This window comes from Oncorhynchus mykiss, chromosome 25 (genome assembly GCF_013265735.2).
Source record: "Oncorhynchus mykiss isolate Arlee chromosome 25, USDA_OmykA_1.1, whole genome shotgun sequence".
NCBI lineage: Eukaryota > Metazoa > Chordata > Actinopteri > Salmoniformes > Salmonidae > Oncorhynchus > Oncorhynchus mykiss.
Window position 1 is genome coordinate 41,847,266 of NC_048589.1, and position 19,797 is coordinate 41,867,062.

Genomic DNA, 19,797 nt, shown 5'->3' on the forward strand with positions numbered 1-19,797 from the left:
ACCACCGGTGGTAAAATAAGAGAATATAGTTTTCTAACATGGATCTAATCTCAATTGATGTGTTGTATTCCAGGGCTTTGTTTCTCATGTCAAAGAGCAGCTTTCAGCCTCCCAAGCTAAAACACAAAACAAAGTGGTAAGTACAAGTACCCCTGTTATGTGACCTGGGGCAGTTCTGTTACGCTACTACAGTCAGTAAGAGTAGGTTCCCTCGTCCTGCAGGACCACAGCCTTCCATAACTTTGTTAAAGTCTCGCTGACCAAGAACCCGAAGAAGAGACCGACAGCTGAGAAGCTCCTAACGGTAAAACTGACACGTCCTCATGAAAACATTAACTGCCTTGCTATGTTGTTGTCTTAGTAGGTCTCTCTTTATGTTGTCTCTCTTCTGGTGATGTGTGTTTTGTCCTATATTTATCTTGTATTGTATTTATTGATTTTATTTGTTTATTTATTTTAATCCCAGGCCCTCGTCCCCACTCCAGGCCTTTTTGGTAGGCCGTCATTGTAAATAAGAACTTGTTCTTAATTGACTTGCCTAGTTAAATAAATACATAAATAACTGAGGGACGAAACCATTCAGTATAACTCTTAAGGCCGTTTCCGTACCCAGATGAAAACAGGCTCTGGGCTAAAAAGCCATCTCCATTTTGAAAGTGCTTTAGGAATAGGGTATACCAGCACTTAGAGAGAGTCTAATTCATCTAGAGTTGTTAATTAGAATGTTCTGGAGCATTAGGTTGCCGTGATTCATCCTCTGATGGACCAGGTCTTAATGATGGTGAACTAGTCGTCATCTCAGTGGTGAAATATGTCAGAGGTCCTAGTTAATAGTTGTTACTTTTAAAGCTTGGTATTAGGAGCGTTAGTGGCCATCTTGTGTTCTTGTGTCTGTCTGTCTGTCTGTCTGTCTGTCTGTCTGTCTGTCTGGCTCCTTCTGTCTGTCTGTCTGTCTGGCTCCTTCTGTCTGTCTGTCTGTCTGTCTGTCTGTCTGTCTGTCTGTCTGTCTGTCTGGCTCCTTCTGTCTGTCTGTCTGTCTGGCTCCTTCTGTCTGTCTGTCTGGCTCCGTCTGTCTGTCTGTCTGTCTGTCTGTCTGGCTCCGTCTGTCTGTCTGTCTGTCTGTCTGGCTCCTTCTGTCTGTCTGTCTGTCTGGCTCCTTCTGTCTGTCTGTCTGTCTGTCTGGCTCCTTCTGTCTGTCAGGCTCCTTCTGTCTGTCTGTCAGGCTCCTTCTGTCTGTCTGTCTGTCTGTCTGGCTCCTTCTGTCTGTCTGTCTGGCTCCTTCTGTCTGTCTGTCTGTCTCCTTCTGTCTGTCTGTCTGGCTCCGTCTGTCTGTCTGTCTCCTTCTGTCTGTCTGTCTGGCTCCTTCTGTCTGTCTGTCTGTCTGTCTGGCTTCTTCTGTCTGTCTGTCTGTCTGGCTCCTTCTGTCTGTCTGTCTGTCTGGCTCCTTCTGTCTGTCTGTCTGTCTGTCTGTCTGTCTGTCTGTCTGTCTGTCTGGCTTCTTCTGTCTGTCTGTCTGTCTGGCTCCTTCTGTCTGTCTGTCTGTCTGGCTCCTTCTGTCTGTCTGTCTGGCTGTCTGTCTGGCTGTCTCTCTGTCCGTCTGTGTCTCTCACTCTGTGTCTGTCTGGTTGTTGCAGCATTTGTTTGTAGGTCAGACGGGGCTGACCAGGAAAGTAGCTCTGGAGCTGCTGGACAAGAGGAACAACCCAGACAACCACCAACACTTCTCTGAGGTGGACGACGATGACCTGGAGGTAAATAACTAACCACGGCCCAGTCTATTTACATAATTACCTCATCAACTACATTTATTGCATTTTTATTAGAAAATTCAAAAATGTGTCCCAAGATTATCATAAGACAAAATGCATCAGCCATTCGTCTTTCCTTCAACTTTCTGAAGAAAGTCATTTTTCCAACAATTGTTTACAGACAGATTATTTCACTTATAATTAACTGTATCACAATTCCAGTGGGTCAGAAGTTTACATACACTAGACTGTGCCTTTTTAAACAGCTTGGAAGCTTCTGATAGGCTAATTGACATAATTTGAGTCAATTGGAGGTGTACCTGTGGATGTATTTCAAGGCTTACCTTACCTTAACTCAGTGCCTCTTTGCTTGACATCATGGGAAAATCAAAATAAATCAGCCGAGACCTCCACAAGTCTGGTTCATCTTTGGGAGCAATTTCCAAACGCCTGAAGGTACCACGTTCATCTGTATAAACAATAGTTTGCAAGTATAAACACCATGGGACCACGCAGCTGTCATACCGCTCAGGAAGGAGACGCGTTCGGTCTCCTAGAGATGAACGTACTTTGGTGCGAAAAGTGCAAATCAATTCCAGAACAACAGCAAAGAACCTTGTGAAGATGCTGGAGGAAACAGGTACAAAAGTATCTATATCTACAGTTAAACGAGTCCAATATCGACATAACCTGAAAGGCCGGTCAGCAAGGAAGAAGCCACTGCTCCAAAACCGTCGTAAAACAGCCAGACTACGGTTCGCAACTGCACATAATGTGATAACAGCGTTATGACATGGTTTACTCTTGTGTAGTGTCATGTTAGGTGTCTATATTCCTTTATTGTGAAGCTTATCTAATATTGTTGTCTCCTCTTCTCGCTCCCCCTCCCTCACCCTGTCTCTCTCTTCTGCTACCCCTCCCTCACCCTGTCTCTCTCTTCTGCTACCCCTCCCTCACCCTGTCTCTCTCTTCTGCTACCCCTCCCTCACCCTGTCTCTCTCTTCTGCTACCCCTCCCTCACCCTGTCTCTCTCTTCTGCTACCCCCTTGTCTCCTCTCTTTCTCCCCGTCTCTCCTTCCCCCTCTCCCTCCCTCCAGCCTCTTTCAGCAGTGAGACACATCATTCGTTCAACCAACAAACACTCCAGAGCAGAGAGAACTCGCTCAGAGATCAACTGTAAGTGAACAGCAGCACTCCACTTCTCCTTTCCCGTCCTCTCCTCCACTTCTCCTTTCCCATCCTCTCCTCCACTTCTCCTTTCCCATCCTCTCCCCTCCTTCTCCTCTCCCGTCCTCTCCTCCACTTCTCCTTTCCCATCCTCTCCCCTCCTTCTTCTCTCCCCTCCTTCTCCTCTCCCATCCTCTCCTCCACTTCTCCTTTCCCACTTGACCCCCCCCCCCCCTTGTCCCTAACCAACCAGTGGGATTAGTCAAAGCTTTGGCTCTGCCCTCCCATTGGCTGGTCTGTCTGTCAGTGTGGCTGGCATAGGTTGTGTGCTCCAATAGCAGGTCAGTGTCTCCCGCAGGGCTGGTTCAGAGGCAGGATCCAGTGAGAGCCGCAGATCTGCCTGAGTTCAAATAGTATTTGGAGATCTTTCAAATACTGTCAAGCATTTGCCTGGAGTGTCAGATGGGCGGGGGGGGGGGGTGGTGTTTCACTTTTTGGGGGCTAATTGCACTGGTTAATTTTGCCACAACTGGCACCAGACAAGCTCAGTTAAGCACAGCTACAGTCAAATGGTGTTTGACCCCAGGTTTAAAGAGCAACAAAGGGGTATAAATAGCTCAGGGATCCACCGAGCAGAGGGGAAAGTGGCGTCCCACGGGTTATATTTGGCACTACTTTTAAGCAGGGTCTGATCAGAAGTAGGGCCAAAGGGGTCTGATCAGAAGCAGGGACCCATAGGGTCTGATCAGAAGTAGGGGCCCATAGGGGTCTGATCAGAATTAGGGGCCCATAAGGGTCTGATCAGAATTAGGGGCCCATAGGGGTCTGATCAGAAGTAGGGGCCCATAGGGGTCTGATTAGAAGTAGGGGCCCATAGGGGTCTGATTAGAAGTAGGGGCCCATAGGGGTCTGATCAGAAGTTGGGGCCCATAGGGGTCTGATCAGAAGTAGGAGCCCATAGGGGTCTGATCAGAAGTAGGAGCCCATAGGGGTCTGATCAGAAGTAGGGGAGTTATATACAGTGCTGTTTTACACCATGTCTTGTCATGAAAGACGTCCCTGTTGTGGCATGTTGTCATGGTTCATTTCGTCACTTTTCCCATTTTTAACGATCTCACGTCAATATCCCCTGACCCCCCCCCACCCAGTGGGTTAACTGCCTTGTTCAGGGGGCCGAACGACAGGTTTTTACCTTGTCAGCTCTGGGATTCAATCTAGCAACCTTTTGATGACTGGCCCAACGCTCTAACCACTAGGCTACCTGCCACCCTGATGTAAATAATGTAGGTCATGTAAGCAATAGGTTGTATAGGTCATGTAAGCAGTAGATTATGTAGGTTGTGTAGGTAATGTAAGCAATAGGTTGTATAGGTCATGTAAGCAGTAGATTATGTAGGTTGTGTAGGTAATGTAAGCAATAGGTTGTATAGGTCATGTAAGCAGTAGGTTATGTAGGTTGTGTAGGTAATGTAAGCAATAGGTTATGTAGGTTGTGTAGGTAATGTAAGCAATATGTCATGTATGTAATGTAAGCAATAGGTAATGTAGGTAATGTAAGCAATAGGTAATGTAGGTAATGTAAGCAATAGGTCATGTAGAAAATGCAAGCAATGTGTAATGTAGATAATGTAAGCAGTAGGTAATGTATTAATAGGTAATGTAAGAAATATGTAATGCCAGAGTGTGTTTTTATTAGTTACACATGAGGTAAGGTGTGTTTTACTTCCAAAAACAATAAGTTGTTTGGGTGTTTTTCTGCATATAGTTTTAATGTCATATAAAGCGCTGGGAATAGTCAGGGGACCTCACGATACGATATGTATTGAATAGCCAGGGACATCACCATACGATATGTATTGAATAGTCAGGGGACCTCACGATATGTATTGAATAGTCAGTGATCTCACAATATTTATTGAATAGTCAGGGACCTCACGATACGATATGTATTGAATAGCCAGGGACCTCACCATACGATATGTATTGAATAGCCAGGGACCTCACGATATGATATGTATTGAATAGTCAGGGACCTCACGATATGTATTGAATAGTCAGGGACCTCACGATACGATATGTATTGAATAGTCAGTGATCTCACGATATTTATTGAATAGTCAGGGACCTCACGATACGATATGTATTGAATAGCCAGGGACCTCACGATATGATATGTATTGAATAGTCAGGGACCTCACGATATGTATTGAATAGTCAGGGACCTCACGATACGATATGTATTGAATAGTCAGGGACCTCACGATATGTATTGAATAGTCAGGGACCTCACGATATGTATTGAATAGCCAGGGACCTCACCATACGATATGTATTGAATAGTCAGGGACCTCACGATACGATATGTATTGAATAGTCAGGGACCTCACCATACGATATGTATTGAATAGTCAGGGACCTCACGATACGATATGTATTGAATAGTCAGGGACCTCACGATACGATATGTATTGAATAGTCAGGGACCTCACCATACGATATGTATTGAATAGCCAGGGACCTCACCATACGATATGTATTGAATAGTCAGGGACCTCACGATACGATATGTATTGAATAGTCAGGGACCTCACCATACGATATGTATTGAATAGTCAGGGACGATACGATATGTATTGAATAGTCAGGGACCTCATCATACGATATGTATTGAATAGTCAGGGACCTCACGATACGATATGTATTGAATAGTCAGGGACCTCACGATACGATATGTATTGAATAGTCAGGGACCTCACGATACGATATGTATTGAATAGCCAGGGACCTCACCATACGATATGTATTGAATAGCCAGGGACCTCACGATACGATATGTATTGAATAGTCAGGGACCTCACGATACGATATGTATTGAATAGTCAGGGACCTCACGGTACGATATGTATTGAATAGCCAGGGACCTCACGATACGATATGTATTGAATAGTCAGGGACCTCACCATACGATATGTATTGAATAGTCAGGGACCTCACCATACGATATGTATTGAATAGTCAGGGACCTCACGATACGATATGTATTGAATAGTCAGGGACCTCACGATACGATATGTATTGAATAGTCAGGGACCTCACGATACGATATGTATTGAATAGCCAGGGACCTCACGATACGATATGTATTGAATAGTCAGGGACCTCACGATACGATATGTATTGAATAGTCAGGGACCTCACGATACGATATGTATTGAATAGTCAGGGACCTCACCATACGATATGTATTGAATAGTCAGGGACCTCACGATACGATATGTATTGAATAGTCAGGGACCTCACGATACGATATGTATTGAAAAGTCAGGGACCTCACCATACGATACGTATTGAATAGTCAGGGACCTCACGATATGTATTGAATAGTCAGGGACCTCACCATACGATATGTATTGAATAGTCAGGGACCTCACCATACGATATGTATTGAATAGTCAGGGGACCTCACCATACGATATGTATTGAATAGTCAGGGGACCTCACCATACGATATGTATTGAATAGTCAGGGACCTCACGATACGATATGTATTGAATAGTCAGGGACCTCACCATACGATATGTATTGAATAGTCAGGGACCTCACCATACGATATGTATTGAATAGTCAGGGACCTCACGATATGATATGTATTGAATAGTCAGGGACCTCACCATACGATATGTATTGAATAGTCAGGGACCTCACGATATGATATGTATTGAATAGTCAGGGGACCTCACCATACGATATGTATTGAATAGTCAGGGACCTCACGATACGATATGTATTGAATAGTCAGGGACCTCACCATACGATATGTATTGAATAGTCAGGGACCTCACCATACGATATGTATTGAATAGTCAGGGACCTCACGATATGATATGTATTGAATAGTCAGGGACCTCACCATACGATATGTATTGAATAGTCAGGGACCTCACGATATGATATGTATTGAATAGTCAGGGACCTCACCATACGATATGTATTGAATAGTCAGGGACCTCACGATACGATATGTATTGAATAGTCAGGGACCTCACGATACGATATGTATTGAATAGTCAGGGACCTCACCATACGATATGTATTGAATAGTCAGGGACCTCACGATACGATATGTATTGAATAGTCAGGGACCTCACCATACGATATGTACTGAACAACAAACCAAAACATCCAAATACCGTTATAAAGGGTAAAGGTAAAAACCCCAAATCGGTCCGTGCATCGATACCGATATATAGTAAAATACGGTATTCCGCCCAGCCCTATCCCCCCCCCCCCCCTCCCATCACTTGATATGTAATAGTGTGTGTATACTTGTTGTTTTTTGATGGGTTGTAGTATTACCTCCACACCGGCGGTCACGAGTCATGAAGGCAGTCAAATTCCGTTTAGTTTAGTTACCGGTTTAGTCACTGTAATTAGGCTTCTCCAAGGTCTGATGCTGCTGATGGTCATTATTATCCTACCAAACTGGCTACCTACTCAGCACTCTTTTGTCCCTCTAATCACTCTGACATCAATGTAAGTGTAATGGAACATCTAATCAAACACTTCATGAGAGCCCATGAGCTCATGTTACGCAACATTTCTATAGGCTATGCAATCGTACGAGAACACAGAGTGATGGCCTCTATTAAAAAGAGGAGGATCGGCTTTCTATAGGCTAGGCCTACTATATTTATTTCTCAACTTTCCTAATATTAAGCACATTGCTTCTCTTTACAACAGGAGTAGAGTCTTAACTGGTTGGCATGAAAATAAACCAGGGGGAAAAGCGTCCTCCATTTGCTATTTTTATCGCCTAGATGACATCTATTTCTGGTCCCGCTGCCCCTGTTTCTGGCCAGGTGCATGATAATGGTCCATTTCTAAATCAAAACAAAGTTCACACATATATTATTTAGTATATGTAAAGACAAGATTATAATCAAGAATAGTCTTATGAGTGACAATATTAGCCCATCACTCGTGAATTGTATATTTTCACTTGTGAATGATGCCCAGTATTTTAAAAAAATATGCCTTTTTTTTTTTTTCAACTATTTTGAATCATAGTCGCACATCTCATGTCGCCGAGCCCATAAGCCTGTATGTTTTAATAAGGTTTGTATCACAACTAAAGTGGCCAAATAACTTCTTAAAATGAAGCACATTAATCCACTTTACAAGGGAGTTTCCAGTTTGGGGAAGATCATTTTCACCACAAAAATGCACTTTTTATAATAAATCATTACATGCATAATTGCATTTGCGGTCACTTTTGATAATGGTGTTTCCCACTAATGGAACATTTGCCTTTATAGCCTACTGCCATGTGCGCATTGCTGCTCTTATAATGTGAAGAAATAGCCTGATAGTTTATCAACATTTCAAGCTAAATGTTCTGATCTGTTGCATCAGCCAAATTGCTTATAGAATCTTTTTTTTAATGCTAGTGGTTGTATTAATTTGGGATCTATCGCATCCCAGACTATGTTTGGAATATTTATTTCTCGCACATAATAGAATAGGTACTCTGGGGGATAATAGATTGATGGAGACTAGTGCTTTTGCTGTTCGCTAAGCCTACTCATCTTGTTGGCTGACGAGAAGTATCTTCAATATGCACCTCGGAACTGGATAAGGATGTGCGCAGTTGCGTCCCCGACGTGTCCGTCTTCACTTGTAGCCTGTGAGAATGATCCGATCAAGTGATGGAGCGGGCAGCACCCCCACTGATTTTACATTACGGCCACACAAAGGCCGCTGGGAAATTCAAGGCATTATCAAGTGCTTGTCAAATTGTGAACGAGAGACTGATGAAGTGTGTACAGCCTGCACACACCAAAACAAACAAAGCAGAGCTCATGCCTGTCAAGCGACTTTTTTTCAAATCCTCATTAGTCGCATCATGCAGCCTTACAATGTATTAAAAATCAAAACCGATAGTCTAATGTTTGTAGAACAACTGAAGTTACATGAATAACTTTAAATAAAATGCTCAACACAGACTAGCCGCATGTGCGCACTCCCTCAAATCGTTTGGAGAAAATATCCTTTCTATTTTATTCAGCTTGGTTCAGGTGTATTCTTCATACTATAAAATAATATCATGGAATTCTAAGCAAATCTTGTCTGCTAAATGAACTAGTGCAGCCGACAGCCATATGGCATAGCCAGATCAGGGCCCTAACACAAGGACAACTCAGAATATTCTGTTCTTTTGAAATAGACCACGTTTTCTTCATTATAGACATATCTAAAGTAATTAATGTATTCATTGTGCTGGTGTAGAATATAAAACATGGATTTATTGTGATGGTGTAGACTATATTACATGGATTTATTGTGATGGTGTAGACTATATTACATGGATTTATTGTGATGGTGTAGACTATATTACATGGATTTATTGTGATGGTGTAGGTAGACTATATTACATGGATTTATTGTGATGGTGTAGGTAGACTATATTACATGGATTTATTGTGATGGTGTAGACTATATTACATGGATTTATTGTGATGGTGTAGACTATATTACATGGATTTATTAGACTTTTTAAAATGTAGATGTTCCAAAGGTCTGCATCAGTGGCTGGTAGGATATGTGTGGAAGCCAGGAGATGCTAAATGTTAATTAATGGTCGATTACCGTGAAGACCGACAGTTATTTGCTTGACAATCACTGGCTGACGTAATTTGTGACCGTCACAGCTCTAGTAATACTGACTTTAGCTGTGGTCTGTCTGTTTGCGTGTGTGCAGTTCAGACCCTGTTTGAGCTGTTTTGTGTTGTTGTCTGACGGCTGTGGTTGTTGTTGACCTGTCATCTGTTGTTGTTGACGAACTTGATGTTGTTTTGACGGTTGTATTTGACCTTTCCTCTACTCACCATGAAGCAGCAGAAAACGGGAATGATGCATCTCCAGGAAGTCCGTGCTCGAGCCCTGGCCCCCCTAACTATCCTGCTAGTTTCCATAGCTACCCTATCTACGCTACAGAGGAGACGGACAGGGCCGAGGACAGGGGGGACCCAGGTCAGTCAGAAACAGGAGTGAGATGATAGTGTGTGAGTTAGTTGTGAGATATAAGTGTAGTGTGATATCTCTGTTTGAGATAGTAGTGGGACTTCTCCGTCTTCCTGTCAGCAACACGTAGAAGTGGTGTAGAGTGCAGTGTTCGGACTGATATGGTTCTGAATTTCACTGTTTCAAATAGGAAAAGTAATCGCTCATCTGAAGATACTGGTTTCAGGTGCGTGAGACATTTTTAATTATGACTTGAAAGAAAAAAGCCTGCGCAAAAAAACTTTTAAAAAAATGAAGGCTGAGCTCATGCCTTTTTCAAGACGCTTTATTTTTCTTTCAAATAGTTGCATCGTGCAGCCTTACAATGCTTTACGGCCACACAAAGGGAATGCCGCCATCACATTCGAGGCATTATCAAGTGAATGAGTGACTGAAGTAGTGTGTTCAGCCTGCGGCAACAACAAAAAACCTTAAGCTACTTTTTTTCCAAATCATCATCATCAGTTGCATCATGCGACTAATGATGAGCGGTTTAATTCAAACTTTCAACTGGTTGAAATGTGAGTGTTGGCCTGACTCATTCCAGTTTGCATCAGAAGCTCAGAGACATTGACGACAGTTCCTCATAGCGGTCATACTTTGGCTGTCTCTCAAATGGTAACCTGTTCCCTAAAATACAGTGCTCTACTTTTCACCACATTCCTATGATAGGGGTATACAGTAACGGTACACGTATTCGAAATTCAAAATCTTAACTGGCACATTTCAAACTGTCTTTTCGTGAGGCGCAAACCGGGAACTAGTTCTGTACGATGGCGAGTGGTAGGGTCGATGAAACCGACTCGAAGGATCCTTCGTCGTCATTTTACTGTTCGGGAACATTTTCGCTTCGCATTCGATTTACAACGACGATTGACAGAGTTGTGGATAAAACGTTAGCAGGATGTCGCAAACTGCTCAACGACAATAGCCTACGAAATGGCGTGTGTAGCTTGTCGTTGTCGTCATCAGAGCGGCACAACAGCTATAGAGCTTCCGTGTTTGTGGCAAAGCGAGTTAGGAGATTAAAAGTTAAAGGAGAACGATATGCTTCAACGACTTAAGAGACCGTACCGTAACTGAACCGAACCGTAACTGAACCGTACCCGATCCGTACCTGTACCGTAACTGAACCGTACCCGAACCGTACCCGAACCGTAACTGAACCGTACCCGAACCGTAACTGAACCGTACCCGAACCGTAACTGAACCGTACCCGAACCGTACCCGAACCGTAACTGAACTGTACCTGTACCGTAACTGAACCGTACCCGAACTGTAACTGAACCGTACCCGAACCGTAACTGAACCGTACCCGAACCGTAACTGAACCGTACCCGAACCGTAACTGAACCGTACCTGTACCGTACCCGAACCGTAACTGAACTGTACCTGTACCGTAACTGAACCGTACCCGAACCGTAACTGAACCGTACCCGAACCGTAACTGAACCGTACCCGAACCGTAACTGAACCGTACCTGTACCGTACCCGAACCGTAACTGAACCGTACCTGTACCGTAACTGAACCGTACCTGTTCCGTAACTGAACCGTACCCGAACCGTAACTGAACCGTAACTAAACCGTACCCGAACCGTAACTGAACTGTACCTGTACCGTAACTGAACCGTACCCGAACCGTAACTGAACCGTACCCGAACCGTAACTGAACCGTAACTGAACCGTACCTGTACCGTAACTAAACCGTAACTGAACCGTACCTGTACCGTAACTAAACCATACCCGAACCTTAACTGAACCGTACCTGTACCGTAACTGAACCGTACCTGTTCCGTAACTGAACCGTACCCGAACCGTAACTGAACCGTAACTAAACCGTACCCGAACCGTAACTGAACTGTACCTGTACCGTAACTGAACCGTACCCGAACCGTAACTGAACCGTACCCGAACCGTAACTGAACCGTACCCGAACCGTAACTGAACCGTAACTGAACCGTACCCGAACCGTAACTGAACTGTACCTGTACCGTAACTGAACCGTACCCGAACCGTAACTGAACCGTACCCGAACCGTAACTGAACCGTACCCGAACCGTACCTGTACCGTAACTGAACCGTACCCGAACCGTAACTGAACCGTACCCGAACCGTAACTGAACCGTACCCGAACCGTAACTGAACCGTACCCGAACCGTAACTGAACCGTACCCGAACCGTAACTGAACCGTAACTGAACTGTACCTGTACCGTAACTGAACCGTACCCGAACTGTAACTGAACCGTACCCGAACCGTAACTGAACCGTACCCGAACCGTAACTGAACCGTAACTAAACCGTACCCGAACCGTAACTGAACTGTACCCGAACCGTAACTGAACCGTACCCGAACCGTAACTGAACCGTACCCGAACCGTAACTGAACCGTACCCGAACCGTACCCGAACCGTAACTGAACTGTACCTGTACCGTAACTGAACCGTACCCGAACTGTAACTGAACCGTACCCGAACCGTAACTGAACCGTACCCGAACCGTAACTGAACCGTACCCGAACCGTAACTGAACCGTACCTGTACCGTACCCGAACCGTAACTGAACTGTACCTGTACCGTAACTGAACCGTACCCGAACCGTAACTGAACCGTACCCGAACCGTAACTGAACCGTACCCGAACCGTAACTGAACCGTACCTGTACCGTACCCGAACCGTAACTGAACCGTACCTGTACCGTAACTGAACCGTACCTGTTCCGTAACTGAACCGTACCCGAACCGTAACTGAACCGTAACTAAACCGTACCCGAACCGTAACTGAACTGTACCTGTACCGTAACTGAACCGTACCCGAACCGTAACTGAACCGTACCCGAACCGTAACTGAACCGTACCCGAACCGTAACTGAACCGTACCCGAACCGTAACTGAACTGTACCTGTACTGTAACTGAACCGTACCCGAACCGTAACTGAACCGTACCCGAACCGTAACTGAACCGTACCCGAACCGTAACTGAACTGTACCTGTACCGTAACTGAACCGTACCCGAACCGTAACTGAACCGTACCCGAACCGTAACTGAACCGTACCCGAACCGTAACTGAACCGTACCCGAACCGTAACTGAACCGTACCTGTACCGTAACTAAACCGTACCCGAACCGTAACTGAACTGTACCTGTACCGTAACTGAACCGTACCCGAACCGTAACTGAACCGTAACTAAACCGTACCCGAACCGTAACTGAACCGTACCCGTACCGTAACTGAACCGTACCCGAACCGTAACTGAACCGTACCCCAAAACCACAATACGTACCGAACCGTGGGTTTGGTGAACTGTGAACACCTCTACTCGATAGGGAACAGGATACCACTTTAGATACGGCTTGGACTCAACACGTAGACAATACAGCAGAGTTTGGCTCTTTCTCTGTCAGGTGTCTTCATAGTATGTAACCTGCCTTACTGGTTTACGCAGTAGCTCAATAGACTCCTGTCTGTCTGTCTGTCTGTGTATCAGCAACGCAACGAAACAGATGATTAGCTTCGTGGCAGGTTTCTGTCGCCCTTGACAGTGTCACGGCATGGAGCATGTTGCCCTGGGACATGTTGAATCCTGTCGTGTCTGGTCGTGTCACCATCCCAGATGGCACCTTATTCTCTATGTAGTGAGGAGTGCACTATGTCCCTATGTAGTGAGGAGTGCACTATGTCCCTATGTAGTGAGGAGTGCACTATGTCCCTATGTAGTGAGGAGTGCACTATGTCCCTATGTAGTGAGGAGTGCACTATGTCCCTATGTAGTGAGGAGTGCACTATGTCCCTATGTAGTGAGGAGTGCACTATGTCCCTATGTAGTGAGGAGTGCACTATGTCCCTATGTAGTGAGGAGTGCACTATGTCCCTATGTAGTGAGGAGTGCACTATGTCCCTATATAGTGAGGAGTGCACTATGCCCCTATGTAGTGAGGAGTGCACTATGTCCCTATGTAGTGAGGAGTGCACTATGTCCCTATGTAGTGAGGAGTGCACTATATCCCTATGTAGTGAGGAGTGCACTATATCCCTATGTAGTGAGGAGTGCACTATGTCCCTATGTAGTGAGGAGTGCACTATATCCCTATGTAGTGAGGAGTGCACTATATCCCTATGTAGTGAGGAGTGCACTATTTCCCTATGTAGTGAGGAGTGCACTATATCCCTATGTAGTGAGGAGTGCACTATGTCCCTATATAGTGAGTAGTGCACTATATCCCTACGTAGTGAGGAGTGCACTATGTCCCTATGTAGTGAGGAGTGCACTATGTCCCTATATAGTGAGGAGTGCACTATATCCCTATGTAGTGAGGAGTGCACTATGTCCCTATGTAGTGAGGAGTGCACTATATCCCTATGTAGTGAGGAGTGCACTATGTCCCTATGTAGTGAGGAGTGCACTATGTCCCTATGTAGTGAGGAGTGCACTATGTCCCTATGTAGTGAGGAGTGCACTATGTCCCTATGTAGTGAGGAGTGCACTATGTCCCTATGTAGTGAGGAGTGCACTATGTCCCTATGTAGTGAGGAGTGCACTATGTCCCTATGTAGTGAGGAGTGCACTATGTCCCTATATAGTGAGGAGTGCACTATATCCCTATGTAGTGAGGAGTGCACTATTTCCCTATGTAGTGAGGAGTGCACTATATCCCTATGTAGTGAGGAGTGCACTATGTCCCTATATAGTGAGTAGTGCACTATATCCCTACGTAGTGAGGAGTGCACTATGTCCCTATGTAGTGAGGAGTGCACTATGTCCCTATATAGTGAGGAGTGCACTATATCCCTATGTAGTGAGGAGTGCACTATGTCCCTATGTAGTGAGGAGTGCACTATATCCCTATGTAGTGAGGAGTGCACTATATCCCTATGTAGTGAGGAGTGCACTATTTCCCTATGTAGTGAGGAGTGCACTATGTCCCTATGTAGTGAGGAGTGCACTATGTCCCTATGTAGTGAGGAGTGCACTATGTCCCTATGTAGTGAGGAGTGCACTATGTCCCTATGTAGTGAGGAGTGCACTATATCCCTATGTAGTGAGGAGTGCACTATATCCCTATGTAGTGAGGAGTGCACTATGTCCCTATGTAGTGAGGAGTGCACTATGTCCCTATGTAGTGAGGAGTGCACTATATCCCTATGTAGTGAGGAGTGCACTATATCCCTATATAGTGAGGAGTGCATTACGTCCCTATGTAGTGAGGAGTGCACTATATCCCTATGTAGTGAGGAGTGCATTGTGTCCCTATATAGTGAAGAAAGTCATTTTTCCAACAATTGTTTACAGACAGATTGTTTCATTTATAATTCACTGTATCATAATTCCAGTGGGTCAATAGTTTACATACACTAAGTTGACTGTGCCTTTAAACAGCTTGGAAAATTCCAGAAAATGATGTCATGGCTTTAGAAGCTTCTGATAGGCTAATTGACATCATTTGAGTCAATTGGAGATGTGGATTTATTTCAAGGCCTACCTTTAAACTCAGTGCCTCTTTGCTTGACATCATGGGAAAATCAAAAGAAATCAGCCAAGACCTCAGGGGAAAAAAAATTGTAGACCTCCACAAGTCTGGTTCATCCTTGGGAGCAATTTCCAAACGCCTGAAGGTACCACGTTCATCTGTACAAGCAATAGTACGCAAGTATAAACACCATGGGACCACGCAGCTAGTCATACCGCTCAGGAAGGAGACGCATTCTGTTTCCTAGTGATGAACGTACTTTGGTGTGAAAAGTGCAAATCAATCCCAGAACAACAGCAAAGGACCTTGTGAAGATGCTGCAGGAAACAGGTACAAAAGTATCTATATCCACAGTAAAACAAGTCCTATATCGACATAACCTGAAATGCCGCTCAGCAAGGAAGAAGCCACTGCTCCAAAACCGGCATAAAAAAGCCAGACTACGGTTTGCAACTGCACATGGAGACAAAGATCGTACTTTTTGGAGAAATGTTCTCTGGTCTGATGAAACAAAAATAGAACTGTTTGGCCAAAATGACCATCGTTATGTTTGGAGGAAAAAGGGGGAGGCTTGCAAGCTGACGAACACCATCCCAACCATGAAGCATGGGGGTGGCAGCATCATGTTGTGGGGGCGCTTTGCTGCAGGAGGGACTGGTGCACTTCACAAAATAGATAGCATCATGAGAAAGGACAATTATTGGATATATTGAAGCAACACTTCAAGACATCAGTCAGGAAGTTAACGCTTGGTCGCAAATGGGTCTTCCAAATGGACAATGACCCCAAGTGTACTTCCAAAGTTGTGGCAAAATGGCTTAAGGACAACAAAGTCAAGGTATTGGAGTGGCCATCACAAAGCCCTGACCTCAATCCTATAGAACATTTGTGGGCAGAACTGAAAAAGCGTGTGCGAGCAAGGAGGCCAACCAACCTGACTCGGTTACACCAGCTCTGTCAGGAGGAATGGGCCAAAATTCACCCAGCTTGTGGAACGCTACCAGAAACATTTGACCCAAGTTAAACAATTTAAAGGCAATGCTACCAAATACTAATTGAGTGGTACCACGTTCATCTGTACAAGCAATAGTACTTGAGTGAAGGTACCATGTAAACTTCTGACCCACTGGGAATGTGATGAAATAAATAAAAGCTGAAATAAATCATTATCTCTGCTATTATTCTGACATTTCACATTCTTAAAATAAAGTGGTGATCCTAACTGACCAAAGACGGGGAATTTTTACTGGAATTAAATGTCAGGAATTGAGAAAAACTGAGTTTAAATGTATTTGGCTAAGCCACTGCTTCCAATTTCAACTGTAGCTTAGTAGAACCCCCCCCCTTCCCCTTCCCCCAGCGTAGACAGGGCTTAGACTCTTATGGATTTTAAATAGTGCACTACTTTGGACCAATGCCCCAATGGGCCCTGGTCATAGTAGTGCACTATATAGGGAATAGGGTGGGGTAACTTCACCCTACTCCGATGCATGAGGATATGGTTTGTTGTGACGGTTGAAGTGTTGTGTTCTGGCTCCCCCTACTGACTGGAGTGTGTAATGTCTCAATGCCACTTCATCATCCAGACTTTCTCTACTCCACAGTTGATAAAGTGAAGTTTGAACCTCCGCTGAGGAAGGAAACAGAGGCTCACATTGAAATGGTGAATATATTTCAAATGATGTATTTGCAATACTGTTTATCAGTAATTTTTTTTCTTATTTGAATTTATGTGTAATCTAGTGTAAAGTATGTTGGTCAGGAAGTGATTGTAAATATCCCCAAGTAAAAGTTTGCTTCCCAAATCGCACCCTATTCCCTATATAATACACCACTTTTGACGAGGGCAGTGTTTCCCAAACTCGGTCCCTGGGACTCCAAGGGTGGGGTAGTTTTTTTGTCCCAACACAACACAGCTGATTCAAATTATCAAAGCTTGATGAATGAGCCGTGTAGTGCCAGGTGAATCAGCCGTGTAGTGCCAGGTGGGTCGGCCGTGTAGTGCCAGGTGGGTCGGCCGTGTAGTGCCAGGTGGGTCGGCCGTGTAGTGCCAGGTGAGTCAGCCGTGTAGTGCCAGGTGAATCAGCCGTGTAGTGCCAGGTGGGTCAGCCGTGTAGTGCCAAGTGGGTCAGCCGTGTAGTGCCAGGTGGGTCAGCCGTGTAGTGCCAGGTGGGTCAGCCGTGTAGTGCCAGGTGAGTCGGCCGTGTAGTGCCAGGTGAGTCGGCCGTGTAGTGCCAGGTGGGTCGGCCGTGTATTGCCAGGTGGGTCGGCCGTGTAGTGCCAGGTGGGTCGGCCGTGTAGTGCCAGGTGGGTCGGCCGTGTAGTGCCAGGTGGGTCGGCCGTGTAGTGCCAGGTGGGTCGGCCGTGTAGTGCCAGGTGAGTCGGCCGTGTAGTGCCAGGTGGGTCGGCCGTGTAGTGCCAGGTGGGTCGGCCGTGTATTGCCAGGTGGGTCGGCCGTGTAGTGCCAGGTGGCTCGGCCGTGTAATGCCAGGTGAGTCGGCCGTGTAGTGCCAGGTGGGTCGGCCGTGTAGTGCCAGGTGGGTCAGCCGTGTAGTGCCAGGTGGGTCGGCCGTGTAGTGCCAGGTGAGTCAGCCATGTAGTGCCAGGTCAATCGGCCGTGTAGTGCCAGGTCAGTCGGCCGTGTAGTGCCAGGTGGGTCGGCCGTGTAGTGCCAGGTGGGTCAGCCGTGTAGTGCCAGGGCAAAAAACAAAACGGTGTACGCCCTTGGAGTCCCCAGGACTAGGACATGAGGTTGCCATTTCAGACACAGCCTGCAGTTGAAATACCCTCTGTATCACAAATGACACCCTATTCCCTATATAGTGCACTACTTTTGACCAGAGCACTGCAGTCGTGCACTATATAGGTAATAGTTCCATTTGAGACACAGGCCTTGGTGGTAGTAACTAACATGTCTTGTTTGTTATTGCTGTGGTCTCTCCAGGACGTGACTAAACACAGCGACTTCCCCTCTCCCTGGAGCCCTTTCGCAGAGGGAGGCATCTCTACCAGGTGAGAACCATGGTAACCGTCGTCACGGGAACGACTCGGTTCCGTTCAAGGCTTCTGTTTTTTTTTGCTGGTTGGCCGGGCTGTCTCCTGTCTTGTCTTTTTTCTATGGTCCAGGGGGATTTCTGGGACAACTGAAATCCCTTGGGTATACACCGTGGTTCAACAGGAGTTAAAGGGGTCTCTCCGCACTCAGAAATATGTCGCGTACGTAGGGCATACTTCATTTTTTCGAAGCAAACTTTTATATGTCAGGACCCTTTTTTTAAATGTTTTCTTATCTAGACTCGCTGACTGGTTTTACACACCAGTCAGACTTTTTTGTGGATCTCTATTGATTACACCGTGGTTACACAGGGTACAATGTCAGTAGTAACTCATCTGGAAATTATCTGCTCAAGCTTTCTATTTTTCAGGCATATTTCTGCCACCTAAGTGTTTTTTCGACCCACCATGGTCCAAACAATGTACTTTTTTTAAATCTTAAAAAAAATTATCAGTTTATACTTAAACCGTATATAAATTACACTATACAGTGCATTCGGAAAGTATTCAGGCCCTTTGACTTTCTCCACATTTTATTACGTTACAGCTTTATTTGAAAATGGATTTAAAAAAAAAAAATCCTCATCAATCTACACACAATACCCCATAATGACATCACAATACCCCATAATGACATCACAATAACCTATAATGACATCAAATACCCCTTAATGACATCACAATACCCCATAATGACATCACAATAACCCATAATGACAAAGCAAAAACAGGTTTTTAGAAATGTTTAAGTTTATTACAATCAGAAAACTGAAATATCACATTTTACATAAGTATTCAGACCCTTTACTCAGTACTTTGTTGAAGCACCTTTGGCAGCGATTACTGCCTCGAGTCTTCTTGGGTGTGATGCAACAAGCTTGGCACACCTGTATTTGGGGAGTTTCTCACATTCTTCTCTGCAGATCCTCTCAAGCTCTGTCAGGTTGGATTTTCAGGTCTCTCCAGAGATGTTCGATCAGGTTGAAGTCCGGGCTCTGGCTGGGCCACCCAAAGACATTCAGAGACTTGTTCCGAAGCCACTCCTGCGTTGTCTTGGCTGTGTGCTTAGGATCATTGTCCTGTTGGAAGGTGAACCTTCGCCCCAGTCTAAGGTCCTGAGTGCTCTGGAGCAGTTTTTCATCAAGAATCTCTCTGTACTTTGCTCTGTTCATCTTTACCTCGATCCTGACTAGTCTCGCGATGCCAAGTGTTGGCTGGAGTCTGTCCTCGCTTGTAACACTCACTACCGCGTTCCAAACGTCAGCACAATAACTGTTGGTCGGGAGCTTCATGAAATGGGTT

General features: G+C 45.1%; 1 protein-coding gene across 7 annotated transcripts in view; it reads left to right on the forward strand.

Annotated features, from left to right (window-relative positions):
• Positions 1–19,797, forward strand: part of LOC110504274 (mitogen-activated protein kinase kinase kinase kinase 5) — a 156,509-nt gene that overhangs the window by 65,995 nt on the left and 70,717 nt on the right. For 5 of the 7 annotated variants that reach the window (XM_036962933.1, XM_036962932.1, XM_036962934.1 and 2 more), the window contains 7 exons: positions 74–136; positions 223–304; positions 1,635–1,751; positions 2,846–2,924; positions 9,807–9,944; positions 17,046–17,104; positions 18,386–18,453. In XM_036962933.1, coding sequence (XP_036818828.1) covers positions 74–136; positions 223–304; positions 1,635–1,751; positions 2,846–2,924; positions 9,807–9,944; positions 17,046–17,104; positions 18,386–18,453 — 606 coding nt within the window. The remainder of the gene's footprint in view (positions 1–73; positions 137–222; positions 305–1,634; positions 1,752–2,845; positions 2,925–9,806; positions 9,945–17,045; positions 17,105–18,385; positions 18,454–19,797) is intronic. The other 2 variants (XM_036962936.1, XM_036962937.1) reach the window with 1 other exon arrangement.